We start from the raw sequence: 22,658 nt of genomic DNA, 5'->3' as shown, positions 1-22,658 counted from the left end.
ACATTCGCGGCCTTGGAGCCCCGCCCCTAACAAACTACAGCTCCCGGTAGGCATTGCGGCAGTGCTTTCGGCGCCAGGCCGAAGTGTGGTGGTGAAGGTAGTTACCATGGAGTTGCGCTGGGTAACCCTGAGGTAGTGAGTGGGACGCTGAGGCTGAAGGGCAGCAACTGCGGGTGAGTCGGGCGGGAAAATGGGAAACCCATTCTAGGGAACAAGAGCTCTGTGGAGAGGGGAGGGGCACTTCCTTTCTCCGGGACCTTAGACACCCCCCAAAAAAAACAAAAAAAAAAATTTTTACTCTCTCACAATGAACATGACACAACACCCATATCGGGTAGACGGGTTCCGGGGTGCTTAAGAACCTCCCCTTCACAAACATGGGGCTCCCTGGTACCCTGGGAGATATGAAACACCTTGACATAAGGTTGGTTTTTCCTGATGAACTGAGAGCCGGGGTCTTCCAGACACGGGAGCAACATCAGAGTAAATCACAGGCGCTAATACTAGAGATGTAAGAAACTTTATGGGGCTTGCACTGCCCCTTTCCTTCCAAGCAGGAAGACCCCAGGGTAGAGCCTCCGTCTCAGTCTGAGCAGGATCTTTCCACACACTTATTAGGGCTCCTGTCCCCACCTCCTCCATGATCTGTTTCTCAAAGCTCTACAGTTAGAGCTTCATTCCTTTTACAGTCTTCATGACAAATCTATTGCATTTAGTAACTTACCCAGCGCGTTCAGATCCAGTGTCTCTTTTGAGCTTTGTGAATCAAGGATATTTATCCCCATTTCACAGATTGGAAAACTGAAACCCAAAGAGGTGCATTGACTTGCCCGAGGCCACACACCAAGTCAGTGACAGCTAGGACTAGAATCCAGTTTGCCAACATCCAGCCAAGTCTCTAACTTGAGCCTACAGCCTCTCTAGTTTAAGGACTTGTTCAACAAGTAGGAACTGCCCCAGGGGAAAGAAACCTGTCTGGCCTACTTTGGATTATTTGCACTTCAGCCTGAATGAGTTTCAGATCCTTCCTTTAAAGTTTAAATGGGAAAGGGAACTAGAGAGATTGAAGACAATGGAAATCAAACAGAAACTGGAACAGGAAACAGTCTGGCTACACAGCACCCATGTCTGATGCTGCCATGATTATCTGGTTTCTGGCTGGCTTCTAGCTGGCCCTGATTGTCCACTTACTATCTTAAAGTACCCCCAGGCTTGGTCCTAGATCCACTTCCTACCTCACTCTATATTCCCTTGTTGGGGATGATCATCCACAACTTCATTTACCATCTGTATGTACACAACTGTATATCTCCAGCCCAGCTCTCATCTCTAAGCTCCAGGTCTGTATAGCCAATTGCCTCTTCAACATCTCCTTCAGGATATATCAAAGACAACCTAAACTCAACATGTCTGCAACTGAACTCATAATCTCTATGTACCCCAAGCCTCAATTCCTTCCAGTGTTCTCACCCTCTATCCACCATTACAGAAGCCAAAGAACCAAAATTTAGCTTGAATACCTCTTACATTTCCCATTCATCATAAAGTCTTGTCAGCTTTACTTCTCATCACATCCTTCCTGCCTACCCTCCCAGATATTTTGCATACTGCAACCAGAGTAATCCTTTAAAAGTAGAAATTTGATATTGTTCACCCTCCTCATCCCACACTCATTTAAAAAGTTATCATGTGGCTTCCTATTACTCTTAGCATCAAGCAACATTTCAGCCTGACTCCTGCCCACCTCTCTAGCCTCCAGTCTAACCATACCTTTTTTTAAAACCTTTATTGTTGAAAGTATTACAAATGTCCCCTCCCCCCCATTGACCCCCTCCAGCCTGCTTAACCATACCTTTTTATCCCCTTAAGTTATATGGCCTTTTTAAAAATATTTTTTAATTGATTTCAGAGAGGAAGGGAGAGGAAGAGAGAAACATCAGTGATGAGAATTATTGATTGGCTGCCTCCTGCACGCTTCACACTGGGGACTGAGCCCGAAAGCCGGGCATATGCCCTGACCGGGAATCAAACCGTGACCTCCTGGTTCATAGGTGGATGCTCAACCACTGAGCCATGCCGGCTCGGTTATATTGCCTTTTTAAGGTCTTCAAAATTTCCAAGTAATCTCACCATAAAACCTGTTATTTCTGCCTGGAATGTTCATCCCCCACCCCCCATCTCCCTGTTAATTTGTGCTTATCCTCAATTTCTTCTCTCAATCACTTCTTTTAAAATGTCTTCCCTTAAAATAAAAAAATAATTAAAATAAAGTAATTGTTAAAGATAAAAATGTCTTCCCTGATTGCTCAGCAGGTCAGATTCCTCAGTTATAATAACCTCATGTTCCTCTCCTTTATAGTATTGCTCTGTAGCAATTTTTAATGTATATGTTAAGCACCTACTACTTGCCACCAGGTAGGAATACAATTATGAGAAAAACATGGTTCCTGCCCTGGAGGTCACGGTGGAGTTTATGGACATACAAATAGTAAGCAGATCATCTTAGTGATATGTGTGATACCATGGCAGTAAGTAATAGGGTATTTTGGGAGCTCTGAAGAAAAGTTCCACATCCAAGATTTGGGCATAAGATTGGGCGCCTTAGAAAAGATGAAAACTGAGCTGGGTCGTGAATTAGCCAGGCAAAAGGAGGAAGAAACGGTATTCCAAACAACTAAAAGTAATAGGGCAAAAGGGATGGAGCAGGGGAGACCATACATAGGAGTCATCAAAGGAATCAGTCTACCACAGGACATACTGATCAATTTTACCGGGAAAGAAAGTGTTCACCAAAGAGGATTCCCTAGAGCTGAGTATTGAAACAGAAGAATATTCACTAAGTAGGCAACTGTTTCTCAGAACTAGACGCAGGCCATTTTGCCACAATCAATAGAAACCCAGCAGGTCTTTCTGTGCTCATGACAGACAGGGTTCTATTATTGTATCTTGGCTTCATGTCTTCTGGTCAGGCACAGGGCAGCAGGCACTCAATAAATGTTTGCAGAATTGAATTGAATATCTTACTGTGAATGAGGTGTAGACTGAAACAGCTGAACCTCAAAGCTAATTGTTAGAACAAGTAGCTTAGTATCAACACTCCTATAACAGAGATCCTGTATTTGGCAGTTTCTCATTCATTCTTCTCACAGATACTTCCTGACTACCTGTTGTAATAAGCCAGGTTCTGTGATACTAGCTCACAGGACTACTGTTTAAATGGAGAAGGTTAATAACCCTTTCCTTTGGCAAATTTATCTGAATACTTAGGGCTCCATTTTTAATACTAACTAACCAAGAAAAATGCATCAGGAGCCAGTACTACACTAAACCAGTTCTTAGGAACTGCACTGAGGTAATCAATGGTCAAGGAGACTAATGATAAAAATCTGCCCTTAAATATTTTAAGCAGCCAAAACCGGTTTGGCTCAGTGGATACAGCGTCAGCCTGCGGACTGAAAGGTCCCAGGTTCGATTCCGGTCAAGGGCATGTAACTTGGTTGCGGGCACATCCCCGGTAGGAGGTGTGCAAGAGGCAGCTGATCGATGTTTCTCTCTCATCGATGTTTCTAACTCTCTATCCCTCTTCCTTCCTCTCTGTAAAAAATCAATAAAATATATTTTAAAAAATATATATATTTTAAGCTAAAATTCACGTTCAGTAGTGCAGAACTCTGGGGTCCCAACCCAGGTCTTACTTTGAGAAAAGTGTCCAATCTTGCTCAAAGGCATCAAACCTGTTGTAGATTCCCAAGTGGAATGGGCTTCTGTCTAGATGAGAACACAAGGTTCCTCTATTTCTACAAAAAAAACCAATTTTTTGTTGTCTCACTATAGATTTGACATCTAAAAGATCCAGATCTCCCTAATCAACATCCCATGCCCACCTGGCTAGTCCTGTGTAGATTTGACATCTAATAGATCCAGATCTCCCTAATCAACATCCCATGCCCACCTGGCTAGTCCCGCATTAGACAGAGTTCAGTTGTAAGTGACTCAAGCCTGTACTTCCCAAAGCTCAGTTGAAACTGCTGCTTTTTGAGAGGAAGCCATTCACTTTTTATTTCAAAACCAGAGATTTTCAACTGGTGTGCTGCAAAAATTTTAAAAACATGCAATACCTGACTATTTAGTCAAGGACACTGACCTCTCGCCGAAACCGGTTTGGCTCGGTGGATAGAGCGTCGGCCTTCGGACTGAAGGGTCCTGGGTTCGATTCCGGTCAAGGGCATGTACCTTGGTTGCGGGCACATCCCCAGTGGGAGGTGTGCAGGAGGCAGCTGATCGATGTTTCTCTCTCATCGATATTTCTAGCTTTCTATCCCTCTCCCTGCTCTCTGTGAAATATCAATAAAATATATTTTAAAAAAAAGACACTGACCTCTTTTCCCTTAGATTGTCAAGTAAAAAAAATGACAATAGCCAACACAATAGCCATCTGATGTGAATGAATCAAAACTATATTTGTTTTGTTGTCAGATTGGCAAAAAAATACATTTTTTGATGTGCTGCAGAACTAGTAGTTTGTGTGTGCCATGAGATGAAAAAGGTTGAAATCGCTGCTCTAAACTTGTTAAACTCTATCTTTGCATATGTTAATTCATACAAAAAATTTTACTTAAACTGTTTGTAGCTTAAACTGAATTACAAACTATCAACCCCATAGTTTTTTTTTGTTTTTTAAAAAAATTTTATTTCAGAGAGGAAGGGAGAGAGAGAGAGAGAAACATCAATGATGAGAGAGAATCATTGATTGGTTGCCTCCCACTGGGGATCGAGTCTACAGTCCAGGCATGTGTCCTGACCTGGAATTGAACCATGGCCTCTGGGTTCAGAGGTGGACACTCAACCACTGAGCCACACCAGCCAGGTTCAACCCCATAGTTTTTAAAAGAAATTCCATATTAAGAATATTTATTGCCAAAACCGGTTTGGCTCAGTGGATAGAGCGTCAGCCTGCGGACTGAAGGGTCCCAGGTTCGATTCCAGTCAAGGGCATGTAACTTGGTTGCGGGCACATCCCCAGTAGGAGGTGTGCAGGAGGCAGCTGATCGATGTTTCTGACTATCTATCCCTCTTCCTTCCTCTCTGTAAAAAATCAATAAAATATATTAAAAAAAAAGAATATTTATTAATTTGTTTCTGCATACAGACTATTTGTTTCTTTGAATCAAATGATGAGAACCACATATCCTAATGTTTCCCTTTTGGCTTTGTTTGCCAAAAATTTCAGAGCTAAATATAAGCCTACTTTCCTAATTCTTTGGTACATCTCTGTTTTCCTTTAATCCAGTTTCTAATCTCCCTCTTCCGTGTTTATTTTCTACATCCACACTGTCCAATATGGTAGCCTTTAGTCACATGTGGCTATTGAATACTCGACAATTTGCCCAAATTGGGATGTGCTATAAAGTGTAAAATATTTCAATTTTTAATATTAATTATATGTTGAATTATATTTTGCATATATTGGGTTAAATACAATATATGATTAAATTTAACTTTCCCTGTTTCTTCTGACTTTCTTTTTATTATGGCTGTTAGAAAAATTTATATTACCTATGTGAAAAAAAATTATATATGTGGCTTGCATTTGTGAAATTCATTATATTTCTGTGGACAGTTCTTTTCTTTTTAAAAAATATTTTTGATTGATTTTTTAGAGAGGGAGGAAAGGAGAGGGAGAGAGAGAAACATCAATGAGAGAAAAACATCAATTAGCTGCCTTGTGCACACCGGTACTGGGGATCAAGTCCGTAACCCGGGTATGTGCCCTGATTGGGAATCAAACCGGTGACCTTTTGGTGCATGGGATAATGCTCAATCCACTGAACCACCTGGACATTTCTTTTGCCAGGCTGGACATTTCTTTTCTGCAAATCATCCTGTTTTGAATGTGCTATTTGTAAACTACCTAAATCCCCTTGGAAAGCAGGTGAAAAGTAAATGCAAAGGAGGTGATGGCATTGGATAGAGTGAGAAAGGTGAGGTTCCCTGGGAAATATACTTGTCCTTGTCAGTCTTATTTGTGTCACATACAAAACCCTTCTATATTTTCAGCTGTTCTGATCAGGTGAGTAGTGTTCTTATGACTCTGCTCAGCCTGTTGAAAAGGTCTCAGCTTTACTTGAGCCAGCAAATTGGAAAGGATCTGATAAGACAATTTACACCACACTTGTAAACGACTGATAACATTGTGTTCACCCCTCTCAAGGGGTATTTCCATTTTAACAGGGAACAATCCCTGAACCCAAAGGAATGAATCCCTAATGGTGGAGTTTCAGGCATCAGTGACAGGTGAGTGAGAGTGAGATAGATTCTGGTTTTATGTGTGTGTTTACATACATATGACTACATTCGGGATGTGGCTGAAAGTAGGGTCTATGGATGAAAAGGCAATGGGGCCTGACAGAGAAAGTAGCAAATTCTGAGCTGGGTCAGACTGCAAAAGGGGATCAGACACAATGCCCTAAGGGGTTTGTTAAGCAATAGAATAACCCAGTTGATGTCACTAGAGGGTAGGTATCAAGACCGTTTCCATGGTAACTACTGTGGAGTAGCAGAAAGGGCCTCAGAGTAGGATTCAGAAGACTATGATTACAGTCCACAACTGACTCACTGGCTTAATTTTGGGCAAGTTCTTTCACTCTGGGTCTCAGTTTCTTCGTCTGGAAAGTAGAAATGGGTGTTATAACTATCAATGAGCTCTAAGGGATGTGAAGGTGTTCTGAGAAGTAGGAAGTGCCCTACAACTGCAAAGAATCATATTAGTATCTTAAAATATAAATGCAGCCAGGCAAGCCTGGAGTATAGAGGGTAGAAAGCAGGGGTGGAGGGCAATGGGGAAACCTGAGGGCCTATGCCCCTTGTACCTGGAACACCAGCCCTTCTCTGTCCTCCCAGGCTGAACCCGGACTTCCAGGGCCCATGCTTACACCGGACAAATTATGGCCTGAGCTATGAGCAAACAGGACTACATGAACACTTCGGTGCAAGAGCCCCCTCTTGACTACTCCTTCCGAAACATCCAGGTGATTCAAGGTCAGCCCACAGAGAACAGCACTCCACTCACCATAGCAGCCGCTGGGTGTGATCCCTAGGGAGTAGTAATCAGTCTTCTACTTAAAAGCCTGAAGAGATTCTTCCCATATACTTGCAGATTTTGTTGTTGTTGTCTTTTCTGGGAGGAGTAGAAGAAAGGGAGGTGGGGGTGGAAGTGTTTGGTCTTTTAAAAAATTAGCAGAAACTCTGAAAGGAACCAGGGGTCTTTCTCAGGGTAATTGATCATCTTCAAAAGACAGGCTACAACAAGAAAGTCAGGTGGAAGAAAGCTGGGAAGCCGGTCTGTCAGCCAATAGTTTTATTCTATTTTTACCTGGAGAGGAAGGAACTAATGGAAGGAAAACACAGCCTGCAGCAGAGTCCTATCTCCTCAGTCAGGACACAAGCCTATTCTGATCACTGGTAAAACATTATTTTGCGGGGGGGTGGGGGGTGGTGGTGGGTCTTGTTACTAACAAACTGGCATGTTTCCAGTATAATACTTGACATTTTATATTCATTCCAGTCATATCCAAGTTTATTCCATCATCACCCATGCTTATAGATTTCAGCACTGCCCACGCTAGTTCCCATTTTATCATTCAGTATCTTTGTAAATGGGCAGCTAGTACCTCTCAGAAGGGGACACAGCAGGGCTCTCAAGTAATGTATTTTCAAAGGAATATGCTTCTTCCTAGAGAAGTTCTGCTGTCACTTGCTTTTGTTATCTGGTCTCATAAATGCTCCAGTATATCTGCCCTCACAGAACATAGTTTGGCATCAATATATCCTACCTAGACCCGTTATCTGGCTTTGGCCCTCTTTCTTAGGCAACTGGTGGCGACTTTTAAGTTCAGGAAACGCAAACAGTTATCTAGGGTACTGGATACTACTTGGGTTTGGGTTTAGCATACTGCAGGGGTTGGCATCAGCCACAATAGTAACTCATATTTGTTCTTCAGTGAGCACACACCCACCTATTGTGATCTTTATTTTTTATGCATGGTATCACTTCTGCTTGATGTAGTCCATGTTTCACAAGGGTTTTAGCTACAGTGATGGCTACATGCAATATAGCTATGGTGACAGAGGAAGAAGGGAAGTGTGGCTCCCACGTACCCTGGGAATTCCCAGCTCTGAGCAGGGAGATGTAGTTTACCCTTTGTGGAGTCCTCAGAATGAGGGTAGAGATAAGCTACTACAACCAAGGATAACTCCACAGCACAAAGCATAATCAGTATAGATCCCCTGTTCTTCATTCAATAGCTAAATATTTGTTAAGCACCTTTTTTATTAAGCGCATATGTATGTATGTACGTATGTATGTATGTGTATACATATATGCCAGTAGTGCTCCTTGGTGAATATTAGGAGAGGGGAGAGAGAGGCACATCTAAGCCCCAAAAGGCCAGTCCCCTCACATTTCCCAGAACTATGGAACACTTACTTAAAATTGGGGTTAGAGGACAGGGTAGAGTTTAGGGGTACCTGGTACGCTATTTGGTAATTAATCAATAGATGGATCATAGAATCTGAAATGGCAGTGACTTTAGAAGACATCCAATCTATACTACCTCCAACCCATAGTCTTCTAACTTCTGCTCACCTAGTGTTAAGGGAGTCCCTTACCACATGCACCTACCCATCCATGGGATGAGAAATGACACAAGGAAGTTCTTCATAGCAAACTAACTCCTGACTTCTGGGGACACATGGAAAAAGTTGCATGGCAACTCTTCAGAGAGGTGAAGACAGAATCACTTTCTCCCCAGATTTTCCTGTAGCTAGACAACCTCCAGTTCTCTGAGTGTTGATATTTGTGGTCCAGTTTCCAGACCTACCTTTGCCTAATCTGAACAAGGTCGATCCTCAGTAATACAGTACCCTGATGGAGCCTGAGGGGAGCAGTAACTGTAGCAGTCTAGACACCTTGCTCTACCCTTGATAACAGCAGCCCCAGGCAGCCTCGAATTTTAGGCAATGCCATTCCACCAGTGGCTCCTGAGCTTGGGGTCAGCCCAGACTTGATGGCATTTCCTAAGCTGCTGCCTCATCACATTGGATGCTAGTCCATATGTGGGCTTTTTATTTCTTTAAATGTTTTTATTGATTTCAGAGAGGAAGGGAGAGGGAGATAGAAACACCAGTGATGAGAATCATTGGTCGGCTGCCTCCTGCATTCCCCCTCCTGGGGATGGAGCCCACAACTGGGCATGTGCCTTGACCAGAAATTGAACTGGCAGCCTCCTGGTTCATAGGTCAACACTCAACCCCTGAGCTACACCATTCAGGCTATGTGGGCTTTTTAAAAATATATGTTTTTATTGATTTTAGAGAGAGAGGGAGAAAGATTAGAGATAGAAACATTGATCAGCTGCCTCCTGCACGCCCCCTACTGAGGATCGAACCCGCAACAGGGACATGTGCCCTGACTGGAACTGAACTAGTGACCTCTTGGTTCATGGGTCAAAGCTCAACCACTGAGCCACGCTGGTCAGGCCATATGTAGGCTTATTTTGACATCTTTGTAACTTCATTCCAGGGCTTGCAGTCAGGAGATGTGAGGTTGGGAGGCAGGCTTAGGAGTTTCTTCACAAACTGGGGTGCTCCAGTATATTTCTGCCACCTTCCTCCAATCTCACACTCCACCTGGGAGTTCTGCTCACTCTAGGATTAAGACAGAGAGCCATCTGGTGGATGCTGCCTGACATGCAGCTGAGGAGAGGAAGTTAATGTTGGCTGGGGGTAGAAGAGAGGAAGTGTACCCGAAAAGAGCTAAGGGGAGGGTGAAGACAAACTTGCCCAATTCAACAAGTACTAAATATTTCCTTCTGCAGAGGCAGTTTTATTTTATTTATTTTTTAATCCTCACCCGAGGATATTTTTCCATTGATTTTTAGAGAAAGTGGAAGAGAGAGGGAAAGACAGAGAGAAATATTGATGTGAGAGAACCACATTGATTGGTTGCCTCCTGTAGGAGCCCTGGCCAAGACCCAGGCTGAAGAGGAGCCTGCAACCAAGGTCTGTGCCTTGATTGGAACTGAACCTGGGACCTCTTACCGACACTCTATCCACTAAGCCAAACCGGCTAGAGCCAGAGGCAGTTTTAGACAAGTAACCAAAGGTATAGGGGCCATAGGAAAACTATAGTCACCTCAGCCAGAGTTGGTGTCTGATTCTGGTGTCTGTAAGCTTAGGCAAAGCACATCCTCTCTCTGGACCTCACTTGTCAAAAAACAAAAACAGCCCTAATCAGTTTGGCTCAGTGGATAGAGCGTCGGCCTGCGGACTGAAGGGTCCCAGGTTCGATTCCGGTCAAGGGCATGTACCTTGGTTGCAGGCACATACCAGTGGGGAGTGTGCAGGAGGCAGCTGATCGATGTTTCTCTCATCAATGTTTCTAACTCTCTCTCCCTTCCTCTCTGTAAAAAAAAATCAAATAATAATAATAAAAAAAAAAACAGAATGGGAGGCGGGGAACCGTTACAGGGGTGTCCATTCAGATGGGTTCTAACATCACTCTATTCTCCTCACCTAAACTTTCTGAAGGTATTGTTTACACTACCTGCTTATATTTCCTTACCTTCCATTCACTCTTGACTCACTCCAATCTAGCTTCTGTCCCCAGGCCCTTGCCATTTCATTGAAGCAGCCCTCATCAAAGTCACCAAAATTACTTTTCGTTCCTCATCTCCCCTAAAACTCACTCCTATAAATATGGATTCCCTGAGCATCTATAAGACTAACCTCTCCTGGCTTGCCCTGTCCTTTCCTGATTATTCAGTACTTTTTTAAAAAATAGTGTTTTAAAAAATGTTTTCATTGATTTTTAGAGAGGCTTAAAGGAGAGGGAGCGAGAGAAACATTGATGAGAGAGAATCACCAATCAGCTGCCTCTTACATGCCCCCCACTGGGGATTGAGCCCACAACCCAGGCATGTGCCCTACCAGGAATTGAATCAGCAACCTCTTGGTGCACAGGACACTCAATCCACTGAGCCACATGGGCTGGGCTCAGTAACTTCTTAAATGGACTCCCCTTCCTCCTTGTGCCTCCTCTCTACTTTTTTTAAAAATATATTTTATTGATTTTTTACAGAGAGGAAGGGAGAAGGATAGAGAGTTAGAAACATCAATGGGAGAGAAACATCGATCAGCTGCCTCCTGCACACCTCCCATTGGGTATGTGCCTGCAACCAAGGTACATGCCCTTGACCGCAATTGAACCCGGGACCCTTCAGTCCGCAGGCTGACGCTCTATCCACTGAGCCAAACCGGTTACGGCCTCCTCTCTACTTTTACTATCCCTGCAGACTCTCGTCCATTTCTCTAACTTGTTCACTCTATGCCAATTATTCTCAAGTCTGTGTCTCCGACCTTAATATCCAACTGCCTACTTGGCTACTCCACCTTTTTATACTTAAGGAACCTCAGACACACCAAGGTCAAGTCTAAACTCATTACCTGCCCAACCATGTTTCTTCCTTTCTTAATTCTATATCAGTTACATCAACCATCAAGTCACTCTGACTGACCTTCATCTCTTGCTTGGATGATTAAAATAGCCAAATTGGTCTACTCCCTAAAATCCAGACTCTGTACTAAATCTTCAGAGTGATCTTTCTTATATGAAAGATTTATCTCCTTTGCTCCCAAACCTCCAGTGGCTTCCCGTCACCTACAGTAAAGTCCAAGATATTCAGCCTGGCATTAGAGGTTCCTTGTCTCCTTTTTTCTCCTTGCCCTCTGTGCAGTACATACATGTGTGCTCATGCTGTTCTATACCTCTGTGCCTTTGCTCATGTTCTTCTCACCCTTTCCACCCTTCTCCTAACCCATTGAGAAACTTTCATGAGCTCCAGGCTAAGTTAGGAGCCCCTCTCCTTCAACAACTTAAATAGCATTTACCACACTACACTGCCAAGTTTGTTTCCATCTTGCCCATTTGAGCTCCTCCACGACATAAACATCTGCTTCATCCCTACCCTATTACTCACACAGAGCGTGGCACATATTGTTCACCATTGTATATCCAGTAGCTGCCACATAGTAGTTGTTCAATATTAATGGAAGAGAGCAAATCAGGGTGTGTTGCATTGAAGTGAATTCTGTAGGCTCTACCAGTGGATAATTTGGGATTTTGTGCCATCATAATTTTGGCTCAAGCCCAACTCTGGTTTTTAGTTTCCTCATTATAAAATAGGAGTGGTTTTATCCCTCTCCCCAACACATATACACAGGGTGTACAAAGAGGACCCAATAATAAAATAGATATAAGAGGAGCATGTGACCCAAACCGAGTTTGGGATAAGAAGTCTTTGGCCCTTAGTTCAAGCTTACTGACTTCTGGGGCCTGTGAGATGGGGGTCTTGAGCTGACAGTGAGCAGTTGCACTAGTCAGTCTATGGCCCTCCAGTTATTCTCTCAGCTCTCATCCCCCAGAACCAGAAAGGCAAACATGATATATGCAGACTTCACTTTGTTCCCACAGATCTGATAAGCGAGGAGCCAAGGAAAGGGCAGCGACCACTAAGGCACTCGAAGTCAGGGAAGTCACTGACCCAGTCCCTGTGGCTGAACAACAATGTCCTCAATGAGCTGAGAGACTTCAACCATGTAATTTCACAGCTGCTGCAGCATCCAGAGAACCTGGCCTGGATCGACCTGTCTTTCAACGACCTGACTTCCATTGACCCTGTGAGTTCCCAGTCCTGAGAGTCCAGTCAGGTTGGGCTGGAAGCTACCCTGTCCAGCCCGGAGCCTTTCCACCTCCCACATCTCATCAAGGAAGTTGTGAGGCATCATGTGAGACAACTGTCTAAAGCACGCAGCTGTTGGCTCTGATATAGGTTCAAATCCTAGATTTGCCCCTTATGATTTTGGACAACTTCCTAATCTCTCCAAAACCTCAGCCTCCCTGTCTGAAAAATGGGGATCATCAATATTTTGTGAGAACTAAATAAGAATGTATGAAAACCAACTGGCACATAGAAAGCTGAAATAAAATGGTAGCTCTTCTTATGGGCACCCACTGTGCCTTGTGCAAAGTTCTTCTGTGGAAGAGGTAGGTAGTAAAACTACAGCACTTTATCTTCTATGCACTCAGACTCAAGTGTTAAGAAATAAATAAAACTGGTCCTGTCTTGTCCAGGATCCATTAGGGGGAAGGAGCTAGAGCACAACTTAGAAACTGTTCCCCAGGTGTAGTGATCTCAGTTTCACTATTTTAAAAGCTTCTCTTATGTCCCTAGCACAATGCTCTGTATCCCTGTCCCTTGTTTTGAAACTCTCAGATCACCAAAGGTCTTCAGTGAAAGGGCAACTAAGGCTCAGGTAGAAGCAGGCGGGTCCAGTCACCTATAAGTCAGTGACAGTGCTAGGACCTAGGCCCATACTTCCTGCCTTTAAGATCACAGCTCTATGTCAGTGGGATGCCCTATACCTCCTCAAAGGTGAATGAAAGTAGGTTAGAGTCATCCAAGATTGCTGCAGATGAGGGGAGGTGGAGTGGAGAGTAAGTTGTTACCCAAACTCTACTCACCCTCAAGTCAGTCCTGAGCACAGCTCTAGAGACCTGTCTAGCCTGACTTTCGGTTTCTTCCCCAACAGGTCCTGACCACTTTCTTCAACCTGAGTGTCCTCTACCTCCATGGCAACAGCATCCAGCGCCTCGGAGAGGTGAATAAGCTGGCCATCCTCCCTCGGCTCCGGAGCCTCACACTCCACGGGAACCCCATGGAGGAAGAGAAGGGGTATAGGTAAGTGCCCTGCCCTGGAGCTAGGCTTCCCCAAGGGAAAGGAGGGGAGACAAGGAAAAGTAGAGACCTTTAGGCATTTCGTGCTGTCAGAATAAATTCAGTCTCCCCCAAACTATACTCAAATCCCTCCACTCCTGCCATCAGGGGAGATAGCAGCAGCTGGTGGGGGGGAATGGGGTGCTGGTGGGGGGGGCTGGCCCCCAGCCCGAGTCTTCCCCACAGGCAGTATGTGCTGTGCACCTTGCCTCGTATCACCACATTCGACTTCAGTGGGGTCACCAAAGCAGACCGCACCTCAGCTGAAGTGTGGAAACGCATGAACATCAAGCCCAAGAAAATCCGGATCAAGCAGGATGCATTCTGAGGTTCCCAGGACTGCAGCGGTCTGAAGGCCTGAGGACAGCCAGTGTTGGTTTGACAATACAATAAAGGATTTGAGCTGTTCAGCAGATTAGAAGTCACTTGTGCTGTGTAAAAATGCCCCCCAACTCAAGCAGTCAAGGAAGTTGTGAGGCTGGCTCTGGTCTTGCTTCACTGAAAGGTAGGCAGAGGAGGGAAAGGCCTGTTGGCCTGAGACACATGAGACCTGGGTTCACTGCATGGCCTTGGGGAACTTATCTCAACCCTGGGTCCTTTTTTCACTCTTCAGATCAGATATCCTGGAATTAGAGTTGCTTCACAGAACACCAGGGTTCTGTGGCGATGCCTCAGAGGCCTCGGTGATAAAAGGCCAAGAAGATATGCCGTGAATGCTGAATCCCCCATTTCCATCCAACCAGAGTAGTTACTCTCATGTTGTATATGTTGGGATTGTGCTCGAGACTTCATTTGATAAAAAGAACTTCTACCCTAGCCGGTTTGCTCAGTGTTTAAAGCGTTGGCCCAGGAACTAAAGGGTCATGGATTTGATTCCTGGTCAAGGGCACGTACTTCAGTTGCAGGTTCCCCAGCCCTGGTAGGGGCGCATGCGGGAGGCAACCAATCGATGTGTCTCTTACCTCAGTGTTTCTCATTCTCTCTCCCAACCTCCCTCCCACTCTCTGGAAATCAATGGAAAAAATATCCTTGGGTGAGGATTAAAAATAAAAAAGAAGAATCTTCTGCTTGAAAACTGGTTTGCTCACTCCAAGTCAGGTATTCCTGATCTGTCTGCACCATCACCACCAATCCCTTCCCAGGCTTTTCAGTAATTTCACTGAGTCTGCGGCAGGGTCCTCAGCAATGACACTGCCTGTGTTCCTATCACTGGAGAAATGACAAGCAATCTTATCCAATATGAGATTAGCCAAGGCCAAGTCTCAGAAAAGACCTGGGAACCTTGAACTCATATCTTGGACTCCTCTTAATGCCCGTAAAACAGTGGTCGGCAAACCGCGGCTCGCGAGCCACATGCGGCTCTTTGGCCCCTTGAGTGTGGCTCTTCCACAAAATACCATGGCCTGGGTGAGTCTGTTTTGAAGAAGTGGCATTAGAAGAAGTTTAAATTTAAAAAATTTGGTTCTCAAAAGAAATTTCAATCGTTGTACTGTTGATATTTGGCTCTGTTGACTAATGAGTTTGCCGACCACTGCCCTAAAAGATGTCCCCCTCCCCACCATCCATTTTCACTGCTCATAGACTTAAGTAGCCAGAAGTAAGCAGTAGGGTGCTGGGCAGGACAGAGGGGCTGAAATCAGCACACAGATGAATACATTTCCTTTATCAAGGGAGATAACCCCCCCCCCCAAAAAAAAGAAAAAAACACACCAAAACCCCAAACATGTAAAAACCCAGGGTGCTAGAAATACAAACTCAATTCATTCCAATTCAATCTCGTCCAGACACTGGTCACAAACCCTAGTGAGGTGCCTGTGAGCACCAAGTCGGAGAGGGGCAAAGAGTGAGGCCAAGAGAAAGAGTGGGAAAGGGGCCTTCATAGGCCCCCTAGTGATCACTCTCACAGTGTTACCTCCACCCCTTCCCAGTGACAGTGAAGACCTACCAGGCCCTGTCCTTTTGACCCCCACCCCACCCCTGGCCAGGGCTTCGAAGGCCAGTCCCAAATGGTTCTACCCTCTCTTGCTCCATCTTCACTTGTCCAGGCTTCTAGCCTCGCTCTTCTCCTCCTCCTCCACATTCTTCTCTGTGATTAGTAGGTCAGGGTACTGTATAAGCCATAGTGAGGCTGGGGCCAGGGGAGGCGAGGTGAAGAGAGAAGAAGAGCTGTCCAAGGACCACTGTCTTCACGGGATCCCAAACTGTACAACCAGCTCCTCTCTTGCGTCCACACGGATCTGAGAAAGTGCACTGTAGGCATAAGCAGCTATCCTGGAGACCTGAGATAGAGGGACCAGGGAGGAGAAGAAGAGAGAGAGACAGGTGAAAAGGGAGATCCAGAAACCAGGGGAGGAGGATCAGATGGCCAGAGAGGAGGGAATGATGGGGGATATAGAAAGCCAAATAGAAAGGTGGGAGCGAGCAGGGCCCACAAGCTACCAGGTTAACTCCAGTTCCCCACCTCCTATAAGGCAGAGAGGGTGAACCCTCTGCCACAACTTGGGCAGTGTGAGTGGGTAGGCAGGGGTGGGGCAAGGGGTGGCTTACCTGCTGCAGGTCGGAGAAGGGGATGGGTTCGCTGGCCAGCACTTGGTGAGGCTGACTGGTGAGAGACGGCAGTGGTGGCAGCTTCTTCCAATGAGTCAGGCTGCTGCTCAGCACAGCCAAGCGGGTGCTGGCCGATAGGGAGGGGTGGGATGGGCAATCAGTTTACAATCTGTCCTGCCCTGCCAAGCTCAGCCCGGGTAAGCCTCCCTCAGACCAGAGAAGCAAGTGACAAGGCCTCAGCTGACCACAAATTCACTCCAGGCCCACCTCCCTTGGCCCTCTGCATCCTTGAGTGTCACAGGACAAATAGCATTGACATGAAGGTATCCAAGAGGTTTGTGGTCAGTTTCTTGGGCTGTACCCAAATGAAGAGGCTGGACTGGGCCCAGGCTGCAAAGCTGGATCAGGGATGGAGGGGAGGGGAGGAGTCCAAGCTGGCCAGGTGCTCACCTGTACTGCCTTGCCCGGTCCATGTACTCATGCTGCTCCATGCCCTGGGAGTCTGCAGCAGACACGTCAATGATGTTGCTTTGGGGAGAAGAGAAATAGAGAGGACATGACAGGTACATCCAAGAGGGAGGAAAAGGATTCACTGCCAGGTGCTAACTCCAGAACTCTCTGACACCAGTGCCCCCACCTGCCTACTGGAGCAGGGCTGGGCCCAGAAGTGCCTCTCCCACTGACTGTGTTCCATCCCCCATGTCCTGGGTCAGCTCTCTCTATTCCAGCCTTTGACACAGATAGAGGAGCTCTGCCCCAGGCCTGGTTCTGTGATGCTCACCTGGCTGTCTTGGCAAGAATGGAGGAGAGCAGGGCCTGCTCATCTGTGCGAGCGGAAGGCAGGCTGTGGTAATTGGGCTCGGCTCCATTGAGGGCTTTGGTGGGGGGGCTGCTAGGGTCCAGCAGCAGCTTCCGCTCCTCTCGGTCCTAGGAGAGATCATCAGGGAGAAAGCAGCCCTGGAGCCCTTAGTCCAACCTGCCTTTCCTGGGTTCTCTTCTCAGCCCAACTCTGACGTTTAAGCAACAAAAATATTTTTATTAGGAATATCCCAGTGCCCCACTATATGTCAGATAAGACTCAGTTCCTGCTTGCCCTTTGAAGCTCAGCTCGGTGGTCCAGGACAAAGTAAAGTGGACCCAAACTGTCGCGGATGCCCTGAAAAGATGGACAGAGGCACAAAAGAGGTATTCAGTAACAGCCCTGGAGCTTTAGAAAATAGTCCAGCAACTTGTGGAGACAGAATCCTGGAGGCTGGAAGCCAGAAGAGGTAGAAAACACCAAAAACAGTGTGGTCCACAGGGGAAATTGATGCAAGCCAGAAGCCCAATGACCCCCCTGATTCCCCAAACCAGGCCCTCCCCAGCAAGGCTGTCTGTTCCCAGGACAGAGGCCATTTGAGGCCAGACATGGACCTAAGCTCAAAGAGAAAACACACCCAAGCTCTTAATGCCCATTCCTCATATTATTTCAGGGCAGGAGCTCCAGCCTCAACTTCTGGGTCACACAGGCTAACTGTGCTTCCTTCTCGAGGGCAGGTCCCTTATCCTCTCAGGTGTTCACCTCTTCTGCTCTGATGCTCTCTTTATATGGGACTCCCAGAACCAAACTTGATGCACCTGGGGATCCTGACCGGAATCAAGGGAGCTGTTCCCTCCCTCGCTAAGGCGTCACACCTCTATTAGTGTGGCTTCATTAAAGTTCAGCAGCCCTGTTACTACTAGCCTACACTGATGATCACAACCCCCAGAACTGACCTGGGGCAAAGTCTCCCTGGTCATGTATAATTCCGTATGTCTCTTTGTCCCAGTTTAGTTCCTTGTTCTAATATTTCTGGATACAACCCTGCCTTGAGCCCATCAGCTGCAAATCCCTGCTGGCTTTGTGTCAGCTGCAAACTGGATAAGCAGACCTGCTGGGGATCTAGCCAAGCCACAAAGAGTGAGGGTGCTCAGGACAAAGTCAAGGACAAGGGGCCTATCCTGGCTAATGCTGACTCACCAACTGGTAGTGCCAGACCACCAGACCCCTCAGTGTTCCACTCCAGCCTATCTCAGTTCCTACCACTGACTTCCCCACAGCAGGCTCCCAACTTCTCTGCCCAACTCTCCTTGTAGAGGGCCACTTCCTCCTGCCCTGCCTGCCCCACCCTAAGCAGGCCCAGCCTTGTCACATGACTCTTCCTGCTCAATCCTAGGTTGCCCAAGTGTTCACAGTTCCTAGCAGCATGAGACAGAAGCTGTGAGCTTCTGCCCCATTAACTCCCAACTCCTAGACACTTCCATTCCTAAAGGACAGGCTAAGTACTGAAGTGCTAGAAAGACAAAATACTTGCTAAAGATTAAACTATCTCTCAGAAAAGCTGGTTCCATCATGAAGTCTGAGTTTGTTTCCTGTGTCCATCCTTCCTCCAGCCCCACTTCAGACAGACCTTCTTGCAGGACAGGGTAGTTTCTCCCCATGGGTTCCTGAGACCTAGCCTCCCAGAAGCCATACTACTCCCAAACGACATTGCCTCACCCACAAATGGCAAAGGGAACATAGGGGAGGTTTTTCACACCGAATTTTGTTCCCGAGTCAAAGTCAACCCAGGAGTCAGTTTCACAGTCTACCCTAGCATAGACACACTAGTCATCTAGAAGAGACAGCTTGATCCAATGGATAGGGCACATGGCTTGGCATCAAGATACCTTGGCTATGGCACTTCTCAGCTTTGTAACCTTTGATAAGGCACTTAGCCTCTCTGAACTTTTTCCTTGTTTTTCTTTAATTTTTGTTCATTGATTTTAGAGGAGAGAGACTTTTATTTGTTCCACTTATTTATGCACTCATTGGTTGTTTCTTGCATGTGCCCTGACCAGGGATCGAACCCACAACCTTGGTGTATTGGGATGACCTTCTAACCAACTGAGCTATCTGCAAGGGCACCTAGGCTTTTAATAGACATAACTGGTACCTTATGACAAATGTCTGGCAAAAGTCAAGTGAGATAACTGTAAAAGGGCTTTGAAAATTGTAATATGTTGTGCATGTCTTTGTATTATTATAATAATGGGGCAGTGATGAGAGGGGAAGAGGAGCCAGCCCAAGAGCTCAAAGAGGGATTTTTTTGATAGCGAATTGATTATGGCTTATAGACCAGGTAATTAGACTTTTGCCATCTGAGGTCTCAAATCACCTAGCACTGACCAAACACCATCTTTGGGGGTTAGGAAAAGAAGTGAGAGCCCATCAAAGGCAAGGTGGAGATTGAGGAGAGCAACAAGCCCAACTCTTCCAGCTAGAAGCTGCTTTATCCTTTCTCATAAGACAGGCATTAACCCTTTCTGAGTCATTGCCAGAAAGAGTCCATATTATGTTTTAAGAGACAACTTCCCATAAGCCACAACTTTCCTCAGTAGTGAGGGATACTGTCTCTTTAACAGGCTGGGGTGAAGTGAAAGATATTGGCTGAGGCATGCCTAACATAAGACAGAGGAAATGTGATTGTGTTCATTGTGTTCAGCCACCCATGCCTCTCATACAAATGACATTTTCCCAAGCCTAAATCCTTAACCCAAAAGAGGTTCATATGAGTCACTGGGGAAAGACCTTCTCCCAAATACCAGTGACATAATCCATTTCTGTCACCATCTGGGGCTAATTGCTGAAACCTTTCTACTGTCTTTGTGTCTAGTATGTGTTGAGATGTGGAACCCAGGCACAGAAGCAATCAAAAGCGAGGGGCCAACAGCTTAAGACTTCATCCTTGGAAAGGTTTCCCCTCTCAGAGGAGGTCAGGTGGGAAGGACCAGAATTAGTGTGGTGTGAGCCCAGCTGGTGGCTCAGTGGTTGAGCACAGACCCATGCACTAAGAGGTCGGTAGTTTGATTCCGGGTCAGGGCACATGTCCGGGTTGTAGGCTCCAGATCCCCAGTAGGGAGCGTGCAGGAAGCAGCCAATCAATGTTTCTCTCTCTCACTTAAAAAAATGAATAAAAACACATATATTTTTAAAAGTGTGGTGTGAAAATACACGAAGAGGGATAATTTAAAACTGTACAGGTCTCCCCAAGCTAATTCTTCTTGCAAAGGGATGTGATCTACAGCCAAATTCCCAGGGCAAGAACCCATCTAGCTAGAGGAACTGTCAGGCCCAGGTGGGGACTGCACTGGAACAGTCAAAACTGAGTTCCCCATCCCATACCACCACCCGCCTCTCGCCCCCCGCCCCCCGCCGGCCCAATCCAGCCAAAGGTAAACCCGATGTGTTACTTCCCAAATAATTTTCCACACATCCTGATGTCCTCGTTGTGCTTATTAAATCCTTCACTAACTCAAATGCCACCACCTACCAGAGGCCTCCTCTGACCCCAGACATCAGTGAGCTGCCTTCTCCAACCCCAGGGACTGAGAGAATATACAGATTCCTGACTTATCTCAGGACAAACTAACTCTGAGCCTCAGCTTTCCCACCTCTACAACGGATTCACAAAGCCCGCTAATGCAAGCACAGGGAGGGGGGAAGGGAGTGCTTCCCAGGGACCTAGACTAAGGATCCTTGAAGCTGTAAAGGTCTGAAAGAAGGGGAGGTGAAAGGGTGGGAGAGCAAGTGAGATAAGCGGCTGCCAGCACACCCCACTGCACGCCCCAACGCGGTGACTGTACAGAGAGAACTGGGGCTTTAACAGTAGAGGCCGGCCCGGCGTCTCCTCTGTAATATGTCCCTTCCGGGCCTCCGTACTCAGTGAGCCTCGCAGTCCAGCTCCCCCCCGCTTCTGCAGGGTTTTTTCTGAGTCCCATGCCCTAGGGTTTCAGCCCTCATTCCCGAGCCCCGCCCGCCGCGGCCGCACCTGGTCCGAGTCCTCGTTCTCGCTGCTGTAGCAGCACCCCATGGCCGGGGTCGGGCCGGGCGCTCAGGCCGTGAGGAGGGACGGCGTCCGTAAGGAGCCCTTCCGGTCACATGACCCGTGGCTGCAATGAGCAAGCAAGTACCTGCCTCCACGACTACCCCTTCCCAAAGCCGCTTCGCTACCGCTGCGCCCCTGAAACCCTGGCTTCCGGCCCCGCCCCCACCGCGTGACCATTTCCAACCAATGGGAAGGCATACCCTGCGTGACAAGACGCAAGACACGTGATGGGAGGAAAGGGAGGGGCTTATCACATGACTTCAGCCTCTTCTCAATCTCTGAGCTCGTTCTCCCCTGCAAGCCATAGAGGGTCTCGAGTGGTCGTGTGGCCTCCAGTCTACCTTTGCGGGCCAGTGAGCGAACTCATACCAAGTGTCATCATGATGTGGTCTCCTAAATGCCACGCGAGGGGCGATGGGATGCACACACGTAGGCCCCAGTTGCTCAGTGGCAAGTCGGGGGACACACGGTGTGACGACCAACGTAGTTCTCGGCCTGAATTGAAGATCTGACACTTAATGGAAGAAGGAACCTTACACCTTCACAAGCGGAAGCGGAGTGGAGCTTAATCCTAGTAGTGGAGATTGAGGCCACCTTACTGATGTCTTTGCCCTTAGGCACTTATCTTCAATCCTGCCATTTTATGGCAGCCCTACTATCTTAACTCACAAAGCTCACCATCATTGCTTTTTTAGAACCATCCCATGTCTTCCCTAGGACCCTGAAAACAGGTCCAAGTCTGTCATTCAAAATCTTGCAGGTTCTAACTAACACCTGCTTCCCACTCCAGGCCCAGAGGGTGGTGGTGCAGGGGTTGGGGAATGCCTCACCAGCCATAGCAGTTTGTTGATTGACCTCCTGGACTTTGCACGTGTATCCGGGCACACTGTCTCCCCACTAGGTCTGCTTGCTGTATTCAGGATTCAACAATACCCTCCTGATTCCCTTCTCTAACTTCATTCTCTGGACATCTGTGCTTAATCCCCATTCTGTGTTAAATCATTCATTTATTGAATCAAATTTTACTGAATATCTGCAATATGTCACATACTGTTGTATCTGAATATGTAGCCGTTCACAAAACAGCCAAGAGTCCTTGTATTCATGGAGCATCCATTCTAGTGACCACATTATATTGTATTCACTGTTCCTGCACCAGTTTCTTCTACCAAACATGGAGTTCAAAAACAAAACAAAACACAACATCCACAAAAAACATGGAGTTCTTGGAGGACAGGGACAAGATCTCACTCTTTTCTGTGACCCACTCCCTAGCACTTAGAGAAAACTCAAATTTGGAATTAATGAATAAATTACAACCTCCCTATCACGTTGGCTCACATCATACCCCATGTGCTGATCCAAGGGATTGTAGGAGAGGCTACCAAGACCT

At 46.5% G+C, this 22,658-nt stretch overlaps 2 protein-coding genes across 6 annotated transcripts; one reads left to right on the top strand and one right to left on the bottom strand.

The window, feature by feature from the left end:
* Nucleotides 1-48: 48 nt before the first annotated feature.
* Nucleotides 49-14,903, top strand: LRRC51 (leucine rich repeat containing 51). Of its 5 annotated transcripts, none has more exons than XM_080642820.1 (6): nt 53-173; nt 6,232-6,294; nt 6,901-7,038; nt 12,530-12,735; nt 13,648-13,796; nt 14,019-14,903. In XM_080642820.1, exons 3-6 carry the CDS (start codon nt 6,957-6,959, stop codon nt 14,158-14,160), a joined length of 579 nt encoding a protein of 192 aa, XP_080498946.1. In that variant the 5' UTR covers nt 53-173; nt 6,232-6,294; nt 6,901-6,956; the 3' UTR covers nt 14,161-14,903. The 5 variants fall into 5 exon arrangements, with proteins under 5 accessions (XP_080498948.1, XP_080498946.1, XP_080498949.1 ...); XM_080642823.1 differs by having other exon boundaries at nt 6,212-6,294; nt 14,067-14,289; XM_080642821.1 differs by having other exon boundaries at nt 61-173; nt 6,212-6,294.
* Nucleotides 14,904-15,468: 565 nt separating this feature from the next.
* On the bottom strand, nt 15,469-21,432 carry LAMTOR1 (late endosomal/lysosomal adaptor, MAPK and MTOR activator 1). Its single transcript, XM_080687231.1, has 5 exons — nt 21,209-21,432; nt 17,161-17,306; nt 16,830-16,907; nt 16,380-16,506; nt 15,469-16,111 (listed from the first exon to the last, which is right to left on the bottom strand). The coding sequence occupies exons 1-5, from the start codon at nt 21,248-21,250 to the stop codon at nt 16,019-16,021; spliced, it is 486 nt and encodes a 161-aa protein (XP_080543357.1). The 5' UTR covers nt 21,251-21,432; the 3' UTR covers nt 15,469-16,018.
* Between the last annotated feature and the right edge of the window lie 1,226 nt (nt 21,433-22,658).

Source organism: Plecotus auritus, assembly GCF_963455305.1.
Source record: "Plecotus auritus genome assembly, chromosome: 9".
NCBI lineage: Eukaryota > Metazoa > Chordata > Mammalia > Chiroptera > Vespertilionidae > Plecotus > Plecotus auritus.
Note: the sequence above shows the minus strand (reverse complement) of the source record. Positions and strands in the feature narration are given on the sequence as shown.